Source organism: Physella acuta, unplaced genomic scaffold (genome assembly GCF_028476545.2).
Source record: "Physella acuta isolate Inbredline_101_S28 unplaced genomic scaffold, ASM2847654v3 ptg000710l, whole genome shotgun sequence".
In the NCBI taxonomy this organism is placed as follows: domain Eukaryota; kingdom Metazoa; phylum Mollusca; class Gastropoda; family Physidae; genus Physella; species Physella acuta.
Window position 1 is genome coordinate 689240 of NW_026732229.1, and position 10669 is coordinate 699908.

At 35.1% G+C, this 10669-nt stretch overlaps 1 protein-coding gene across 2 annotated transcripts; it reads right to left on the bottom strand.

Moving 5' to 3' along the window:
* Positions 1–1377: 1377 nt before the first annotated feature.
* LOC131949697 (zinc finger protein ZFP2) lies at positions 1378–7183 on the bottom strand. Of its 2 annotated transcripts, none has more exons than XM_059311556.1 (2): positions 7095–7183; positions 1378–3849 (listed from the first exon to the last, which is right to left on the bottom strand). In XM_059311556.1, the coding sequence occupies exon 2, from the start codon at positions 3759–3761 to the stop codon at positions 2193–2195; it is 1569 nt and encodes a 522-aa protein (XP_059167539.1). In that variant the 5' UTR covers positions 3762–3849; positions 7095–7183; the 3' UTR covers positions 1378–2192. The 2 variants fall into 2 exon arrangements, with proteins under 2 accessions (XP_059167539.1, XP_059167538.1); XM_059311555.1 differs by having other exon boundaries at positions 7063–7144.
* Positions 7184–10669: the final 3486 nt, after the last annotated feature.

A 10669-nucleotide genomic window follows, 5' to 3' on the forward strand; every position in this document is an offset into this window, starting at 1 on the left:
CAGATATAGGACTATTAAACCATGAGATACATAGGACTGTTAAACCATCTGATCCAGAATGGTTAAACCATCAGATCCAGGACTGTTAAACCATTAAAATTAGGACTGTTAAACCATCAAAGCCAGGGCTGTTAAACCATCAGATCTAGGACAGTTAAACCATTAGAATGGGGAGTGTTAAACTTAACTATCCAACCCATCAAAAAACAGGGCTGTTAAACCATTGGATCCACTGCTTTCAAACATGGGAATCCTTTGTTTGACCTATAGCCACACATCCCCCCTCAGTATTAAAACTCAATGTATAATTAAAAGCTTTATGTCCGTCTTCATTAACCAAGCTATTTCACAATGTTCTTGTTACACTTAAAAACTGTGGTTTATCAACACACAGCAGTCCAAATATTAGAGGTCTGCAACACTATGTTTAGAGAAAACTCGATTTTGTGTATCTACATACCTTATGGGTTAACTTAGATTATATTAATAATATGTTTTCATTTATTAGCTATCAACATATGTACCAATATGTCCCTGATTTATATATGATAATGATAGTAAAGTAATATGCATAGATCTGACTGTATGCTCAAATATGGGAAAAGTTGTATGGATTTTAAGAAATTAAATTATGTATATGTTTCATCTGTTATATATTTTTATTTTATCCCAATGAATAAAAATAATTACTTATTTATCCGTAATTAATTTTATAAATTGTTATTAAAAAAAACTTTTTTAAAGAACCCTTATATTACCCATGACCAAAAATTTCAAATAAATTTTTGTCTAATACACATTTCACAGCCCTAGAACATGAAAAACAGAAACAAAGCAGCAACATATAAAGGATAAAAAAATCAAACACATTATAATTAAATATGAAATTTTTTATAAAATATAGTAAGTTCTTGGTATGTGATACTAGTGTTCTAGTATAGTTTGATACAAACAATAATATGGCTTTGGTAAAAAAATTTTAAAAATTCACAGTAGGCCCCTACCAGAATTATATAATTAGAAACAAGATAGCTCTAGAAATTTGGTAAATGAAAGGTTAATTTAAAAAACATACAAGAACAGATTAAATATTTGATATTAATTTCAATAAATGCCTTGTTGATAAGTGATTAGACACATTTTATGTGTATGATGTTGTCATTGTGTGGACTAAGTTCTCACTTTTTAAAAAAAAATTGATAAATGTAGACCTATCAGAAGTCTATGAATTTTTGTTTTGTAATGTTTATGATTTTATCATTGTAAGTTGTAAAGTTGCATAGCTATGTAGCAGGAGTAACATGGAGGCTTGTGTCTTCTTCATGTATCTAACAGCGAACAAACACCCCACCACCCCAAATAAAAAGCTCAGACGCTAGGGCCTACAATGTATACGGGGAAGAACATAATGTGTAAGTTTCATACCTTTATACTTATACCTAGTCTTAACAATACCACCAGCAACAAAAATAAATTAGTGAATTGATAATTGAAAAGTTTTTAATAATGTATCAGGATGATAAGGACATTTTAAAATCTTAGTTAACAATTTCTTACCAATGCCAGGAGAGCTAGTGATGGCATTTCTTCCAGCTGAATGCTTGCAGAAAATAACAAAATATGGTAACCATGTTCATCAAACAAAAAACATTGGCTTGCTATTATATGCACGGTTGAGTGTCGGCGTGGTCGAGCCGGTAAAGCTTATGGTTGCTAAACTGAAAATTCTCGAGTTCGAATTCTCTGGCAGATGCGGCTCTTTAGCTGGGGACAGCAACTCTTCTAGGAGAGACAACTCCAAAATCAAACAGCTGCTGCCTTGTGGTTTGTTCTTTGTTGGACAAAGGCTATGGGAGCAAATCCAAAAAGAAAAGCAGGCCTATATGGGGCATAACAAGTTGACTAAAATTAAGAATGCAGAAAAAGAAGAAAGAATATGCACAGTTATAGGTAAATATAAAGACTATTTAGTTTACGTAAGAAAATTATAATAATACGTGCATAAATTCAGATTTTTGAGCTACATATCCTTGCTAGATGGAATATTAATATTATTATACAGTGTAGAAAAACTATATATAATTTGTTGATCTTGTTTAAACATTTATTTACAATATAGTTAGAAATATTTAAAAACATTGCATATAAAAATAAGCAGCCAATAAATAATTCATGATACCACATAAAAAATGTTACTGTTGCGGGTGTGTGCGTATATGTCTGGTCAAAGAATACCGATCTCTGAACATGAAATCACAGAAATCACATTTATATTTCTTGGGTGCGTGGCAGCGCTTGTGGTCGTTCAACGCTTTCCTCCAGGGGAAGGCTTTGCCGCATATTTCACAACGAAAAGGTCTCTCTATTAAATGTATCTCTTTATGCGCCAACAAGTCATTTTCATCAGTGAACACCAATGTACACATCCTACATTTGTATCGCTTGACTTCTTCTGTCAGATGCCTGGCAAACGAATGAGTTTTTAAATGGTTTTTCAGTTGGATGTTTTGTTTAAATACAGCAAGGCAGTAGCGACACTTAAAAACCTCTTTACTGGTGTGGCTTTGTGCATGCAGGAGAAGTGCTTCTTCGTGGTAGAAGACTTTGTCACAGACAGCACATCTGAGAATCTGCTCCCCTGAGTGGGAACTTAAATGCAAGTCTATTGAGTATTTGGAGCTGTAGTTCTTGCCACAAAGTGAGCAAGTAAAAGGCTTTATATGAGTGACTAAATGCAGCTTCATGTTATCCAGCCTGTTGAAGGAAGTTCCGCAGAGCTCACACTTGTAGCGCTTGACTTTAGTGTGCACCAGCATGTGCTTGCTGAGTCCATTCTTCCATTTGAACGCTTGACCACACAGGTGACACAGGTGAGGCTTGTCTTCTGAATGGGTCACAAGGTGAGAGTTCAAAGAAGAGTTCTCTTTAAAAACTTTGTAGCAAATAAAACAACGGAAAAATTTATCTTCCTTATTCTTGTGGGTTTGAACATGGTTCCTTAAGCCGCTTGCGCTTCTGTATGTCTTGGAACAGAGACGACATTTGTGCGGACGTTCCCCATGCATGAGAAGGTGAGATAAATAATCATTTTTATACTGAAACCTCTGACCGCAAGTGGTACATCTGTACCAGTCTATTGGCAAGTGAAACTTTTTATTCACAGAGATTTCTTTAACAGGCGAAAAGTTGTTTAAATTTCCGCCTGCATGGAGCTTTCTGTGGGCAGTAAGGCTTCTGCTGTTTAAAAATTTCATGTCGCACTCTTCACACGGGAAAACAGCCACTCCAGAATGTTGTCCTATGTGTAATGTCATCCTATAAGCATCATTGAACCCCAAATTACACAAACAGCATCTGAACAAGACCGTCTCTGAGGGTAAGGTGTTTATAATGGCCAAGCTTTTTGCATCAGGTTTGACATCTATCATGTCATCCAGATGACTGGTGTTTTCCAGGTAACTGCCATTGTCCAAGTCGCCAATAACTTGATCTGGATTGAAATAATCTTCCTTAGAAAAACTCACTTGGTGAAAAATGTTATTCTGTACATCTCCGTCAGCAGATTTATCCTCTTCACCAAGAGAATAAGAACTTGCATCACATTCTTCATTTGATTCATCACCGTCTGTGAGGTCAGTATTTTTTAACTGAACTCTTCTGCTGCAGAGCACAGCTTCCTCCATGAGTGATGAGCCACCATAGTTAGGTGTGAGAACTATTTGATTACATAGCGTATTTGTAACGCATTCTTTCTTATCCATGTTTTTTTTATTTTATCACACACACAAAAGTAACAAATTCAAGTTGCAGCCCAGGCATCCATTGATTGATAGTAAAGATTGTATCCACCTGCAATATAAAATAATTTTTATTATAATATAATAGTTATATGACCATTGCTTATAATATATAAAGGCTAGGGAACTAATTTTTGCTAGAACAACCAAAACTATATTTTAAATGCCAAAAACTCTTTCTTGTATTTTTAAAATTAAGAACTAAATTTCAAACAGATTTTAAAATAACAGGTCTTCATTTTATAACTAATAATCTATGTATTTCAACCGAGTGGCTTAGAGGGAACATTGTTCACATCTAAATCAATCTGAACTCACAGTGACCCTAACTAGACCGTATCGGTATTTTTCTTGCTCTGATGAGAAAACGTGAGCGGGCGATCAATGGAACAACAATGTTTATAATTGGCGTGTTTAAAAACCTAAATCTAGAAAAGATATATAATCTATTACAAAAAAAAAAACAATTGAAAAAAAAGACACCTAAGCAAACAACTCTATCGAGATAGAACATTAAACTTAGTTAAATACATTTTAGGCCTACTGCTCGCATAAACGATAGCTTAGATAGGATCCGATCCCATAACTGATTGACATTCGTGAGGCACTACGTTCTCCACTTGGAAACTACGTCTTAACGATAATTAATAAATATTCAACGATTTTGTGGTAAAACTCCATTTTAGCGTATTATATTCTCCGCTTCTCGTTTAACCTCCAGTTGATCGTGTTTTATTATAATGACCGAAACATACCAAAACATTAGGAAAACATGATTTATTTATTTGTTTTGTATTTTTGTTTTAACAAACGAAAATTTAAAAAACATGACTTATTTATTTGTATTGTATTTTTTTTTTTACAAATGAATAACAATATAGGGGTAAAACTCCATGTTAGCGTATTTTATTCTCCGCTTCTCGTTTACCTCCAGTTGAGCATATTTTATTATAATAACCGAAACATACCAAAACATTAGGTAAACATGATTTATTTATTTGTATTGTATTTTTGTTTTAACAAATGAATAAAAATGAATAAAAAAACAAAGAGACTGACTTCGTTTTAGATTTTAATAATTAACTTTTGTCAAAACTTGAGAAAAATTGAAATTTAGAATATTGAATGAGCTAGGTTCGTGTGTCAGTTAGGATTTTCATGGCAATGGGTGAAGTTACTAGTAACTGTACCTCACAATTGCAAGGAGACGTTTGTATTGTTACAAGTATCTCCCACAAATGATATTTAAACTTTTATGAACTCACAATGACCCCAAAACTGAGGCTAACACAATTTCAAACAGCTATTGCCTAAGCTATGACGTATGCTGATAATTTAAGTCAATGTGAACCCGCGACCATGTAAGGATTTTCCTCCCGCTATCACACGAAATAATTGGAACTGTTCTAATGCTTTTTTTATCTTTTCTAATTAAAAATTACATTAATAAAAAAATAAGTAAATCTAGCTCTAGTCCTAGTGTGGTAAGTGTTTTCCTAACGTTTTTGTGTGTTTCGGTTGTGTTTGTAATAAAATACGCTCAACTGGAGATGAACGTGAAGCGGGGAATAAAATACGTTAAAATGCAGTTTTACGGGTGTGGGGAAATTGCGAGACGCGAAAAGCGAAATGGCGAGGCGGGAAAATGCGAGAAGGGCGCGAAAACGGTCGGTCACGTGACTTTTTTGTCTCGCATTTTACCACAAGCCGATACTTACGCTGGGTGGTGTTGAAATGCGAAGATTTCTGCGAAAAATTTACCACACCCGATTTTCAGTGGTATTTGGTCCAGACTTCAAAGACGTTTCGTTTACATTGTTAAAACTTCCGATTTTTCCGTCGCTAGACATACTGATGATTTGTCAACTCCCCCCATCTTTTGTGTCGACTTAGAATACCACCTTGTTCGAAACCGACGGAAATACCGCCGACGATAGATCAACTTCTGTCTTTTGTGTGGAACGCCGAGGCCGCCTGATTTACCGTCTTTGAAGATCGCCGTGCCCGGATCGGCTGCCGCCGCAAACATATTTTCTATTGTTGCATAGAAATTTTGTATTATAGCCGCCGCCTACGATTTTTTTCTAGCTCTTTTTTACCATATAAATCTAAGCACAAGGAAATGCCTACATCATTTGGATACAACAAAATAAAGTGACGTCACCGATATTATCAGTTGCTCGTGCAATATCGTAAGCTATGGGCCTACTTCAAATATTTTTAAAACCAAGTTGAACTTATCTGAATTTTTTGGTTTTGGTGGTGGTGTTATTTGGGGTCTTCCATAAATGACGTCACATTCGTAGGGGGGGGGGGGGGGGTCTGTAATTTTATGACGATGTGTGATGAGGGGGAGGAGGGGGGGTTAGATGTGAAGTCACACTATAAAAAAGCAATGTTAGAAAAAGAATTTTAGACGAGGTGTGTTTGAGGACTGTTTCAGAAGATTTTGTTTGTAAATTTTGTTTGTAATTAAAATTACTTAATAAAAAAATAAATTGCACTTTTTAGAATTGTTTATACTTTTACACTTTTTGCAAGTACAAAAATCCATAAATAGATGTTGCAAAATATCTCTCCTGCTGACAAGATTATACCCATTCACAATGACACAGCTCACGTTTGTATAAACATGAGCGGGCTAGATTTTTAAATTAATGCCGACTGAGACGGGATTTTCCTCTCGCTAACGAGAGCGGGCGATGACAGCAGCACAGCAGCGATGTTAGGATTTTTAAATAGATAGATCTAGATATAGATCTATCTATCTTCTTAGTATCTAAATAAAAAATAACAACATACAACACTCGTGTGTGTTAAAGCGTATGGCTAAATGCTTGTTTATTTTAAAACAAAAAAAAAATAATTTAAATAAATAAAGATGGAAAAAAAAGAAAGAAAAAAACTTTTTTCGCAAAAAGTGTCTCGCTATTTACCCTTAATTCCGCAGGTATGTCTCGCATTACCTTCTCGCATTTTCCCGCCTCGCCATTTCGCTTTTCGCGTCTCGCAATTTCCCCACACCCCAGTTTTACGCAATATAGGGACCCGGGTCCTAATGCGGCCGGGGATTAATAATTAGATTCTATAAAGTAATTTAAGTTGGACCAGCGTCCGAATAGTTAATAGTAGAATAGCCACTTCCTACTTTAGTACTTTTTATTTTAAACTTTACAGTAACTTTACACGACACCGACACTACACTTCTACAACCTCACTAGTCTACACTGTACTCATATAACTCTGCATTACAGACTACACTTACACTGTTAGTATTACGCTTAGTAAGTTTATTACTTTGAAGGATTACAGTCCAACGTTTGACTTTTCTCGCTTAGATATGTTGGCCTACATAGGAAATCTTTTTTGAGAAGTTTAGAATAGATTATAGATATAGAAAGCAACGGGTTTTAAAAAACATTAAAACCTGTTTACTACGACACAATCATTGTTTAAAAAATAAATTTCTTAACTTTTGTTTTGATATTTGCTTCAGAAATAATAAATATACATATACTTGTTACAATTAGTTTTTATTTATGCAATATAATAAAATGTTTTCTTTTAAATATAATAATACACCATTTTAACGTAAGTCCTAGATTATAAAAGTTTTGGTTGAGTATTGAAAAAGTGTAGGATACATGTAGGCCCATCTTTAAGTAATATTAAATATAAACAGGCATCTTAATAATGTTGAATAACCATAAACGTTTATAGTTTTACTAATAGTTTAACTATTATTAAGTATTTAAAGTTAGGAAATATTATAGGCGTCTACTTATTTTATTTTTGTTGGATAAAAGGGAGTTAACAAAAGCTAATTCAATCAATCTAATATTTTAATTTGTTATCTCTCTTTGCACGTTTTTCAAAAACACGTTTTAATGTTGGAATTGTTCCAATTATGATGCAGGTTTTCAAATAAAGCATATGTAACACATATGGTTACCAGCCAAAGGGGGATAAAAATATGAAGTTTTTATTCATTGGTGCGAATGAATGTTTTTGCGAGAGATATGAGAGATATGACGAATGCATGTTAGATGACGCGGATGAAAGAGAGTGAAGTTTTGCCATAGGAACGGGTAGTTATGGTATGCAAGCTATGTAGTTCGGACTAGGGAGAATGTGAGAGATACTTCGTGTAATGTCGATATCAAGGATAGTTTTATGTTTATTTATACGAGAATAGTAGTTGAATAATTATTGACCAAGAAAATAATAGGCATTGTGTAAAGCGATTATCGCCTGTATCGTGTTGAGGGGAATGCAAATGGTAGTGGTCAGAGGCGTAGCTAGGGGGGGGCGGGGGGGGGCGGCCGCCCCGGGCGCCGACCCTATGGGGGCGCCAAAAGGGGTGGGAAAAATTTTTTAAAGCTGATTTTATGCTGCAGTTTTGAATTATAAACTGTCTAAGTTAAGAAATGTAATGGCTACACGCATTTACATACTGATTTAACTGTTTTCTATCTTGATTTCTTAATGTAAAACATATACTCTTAAGAAACAGTGACCGGCAAAACCGCTTTGAAGCTTTTCCTAGATGGGGGGGGGCGCTTTTTCGAGACTTAAAACGGAAGAATTTACACTAGATTGTTGAGTCGATAAACGTTACCACTATTAAAAGAAACCAATTGTATTAAAACGTATTGTACGATTGTTGAACTGTAAAATACGTTAGTGACTTTTATCAAGATGGTGCAGGGGGGCGCTTTTAGGCTAAATAAAATAGCAAAATTACACAGGATTCTGAGTAAACAACCTTTAGCTCTCAGAAAGAAACGAATTGTACTGTGCATTGTATAATTGTGTAACATTTTTAAAAAAAAAAAGTTAGTTACGTTAAAAACCGCTCTACAAACTTTGTCCAAGATGGTTGTGATTAGTGTGTGTGGGGGTGGGGGGGGGGGCGCTTTTTTCGCTAACATAAATCGCAAGTATTTGTACTGGATTGGTGAGTAGATAACTCTCTTAACACTTAGTAAAGAAACCAAGTGTATTAACGCGCAATGTACAATTTCAATAGCCAGTTTTGTTAAAAAAAAGACGCGACTAGTTCTTTGTAAGATTCTTACGATTCTCTCAACTTCAACGTGAGAGATCAGATACTTTTGATCAGTGTTTCTTCCAGACTTTTTTCTCCGGGGGGGCACTTGAAATCTTCGGGGGGAGGCGGTAAACTTTCTTCGGGGGGGGGGGGCGGACACTGTTAAAAGTATATATTTTCTATATATAAATTATATAAATTTCATTTCGTTCGGGGGGGGGGGGGCGTAAAAAATTTTCCGGGGGGCTTCGCCCCCCCGAAAAGATGCCTGGAAGAAACTGTGTGCGAGAAGGCAGGGCAAATCTGCGAAATCCAAGTCTACGAGCTGTTAACATCCGTTGGATTCCAGTTTTTTTTCTCTAGCTTGTTTTGTCATACCATCAACCAATCAACGAAATACCCATGTCGTATTCCAATGTGAACAATAAATATTTCTGATAACTTCTTCTTGTATGTCACTTGTGTGTCCTTACTCTAACAAACTTCGAATCCAACTATGTACCATATCACAACAGAAATCGTTCAAAACTAGAACATAAAAGGCTGGTCTAAACATATTAGCGTTAGCTACAAACTACCCTCTAACACAGATCAGGCTTATTTTTTTTTTACTGACATTACTAATCTTTCGCAAAAAAAGTTAAACGCATCTTAATGGGAATTAAATTGTCGTAAAGTTTTAAGGAATGAAAATCATACAATGTAATTATTAAACCTTGTCCGGACTGTAGCATACACGCTTACACACACGCTTACACACACAAATACACTCTTACCCACACACAAGCTTATATATAAACACACTATCACACACACATAATTATACACACACACACACACACATATATATATATATATATATATATATATATATATATATATATATATATATATATATATATATATATATATATATATAAGCGGGGGGGGGGCGCCAAATTGAAAGTTCGCCCCGGGCGCCGGGAAGGGTCGCTACGCCTCTGGTAGTGGTACGCTTTAAATGGTTGTAGATCACGTGATCAAACACGACACTCTTACAGCAACCCTAACAGTCATGTATAAATGTGTCATCTAGTCGATATAGGTATTTGTGCTAAATTTCTCTTTTGCACATTTTTCGTTGTTTTTTCTGGTTTCGCATTTTTCTGTTTGCGCTTTTTTCCGTTTGCGCTTTTTTCTGTGTGCGCTTTTTTCTGTTTGCGCTTTTTTTCTGTTTGCGCTTTTTTCCGTTTGCGCTTTTTTCTGTGTGCGCTTTTTTCTGTTTGCGCTTTTTTCCGTTTGCGCTTTTTTCTGTTTGCGCTTTTTTCCGTTTGCGCTTTTTTCTGTTTGCGCTTTTTTCCGTTTGCGCTTTTTTCTGTTTGCGCTTTTTTCTGTGTGCGCTTTTTTCTTTTTGCGCCTTTTTCTCTTTGCGCTTTTTTCTCTTTGCGCTTTTTTCCGTGTGCGCTTTTTTCTCTTTGCGCTTTTTTCCGTGTGCGCTTTTTTCTGTTTGCGCTTTTTTCTGTGTGCGCTTTTTTCTTTTTGCGCTTTTTTCTCTTTGCGCTTTTTTCTCTTTGCGCTTTTTTCCGTGTGCGCTTTTTTCTCTTTGCGCTTTTTTCCGTGTGCGCTTATTTCCGTTGCGCTTTTTGTTTTGCGCTTTTTTCCGTTGCGCTTTTTTCCGTTGCGCTTCTTTCTGGGAACCGTTTATTTTTATGTTTTTTTTTTGTATTTATATTATTAATTTTTTAAATATTATTGATTTAATACACTTCTTTTTTATAAAATGTCATTTTTTTAGTAATTACTTATAAAAAAATAATAATTAAGAGAAGTAATTGCTTTTAAT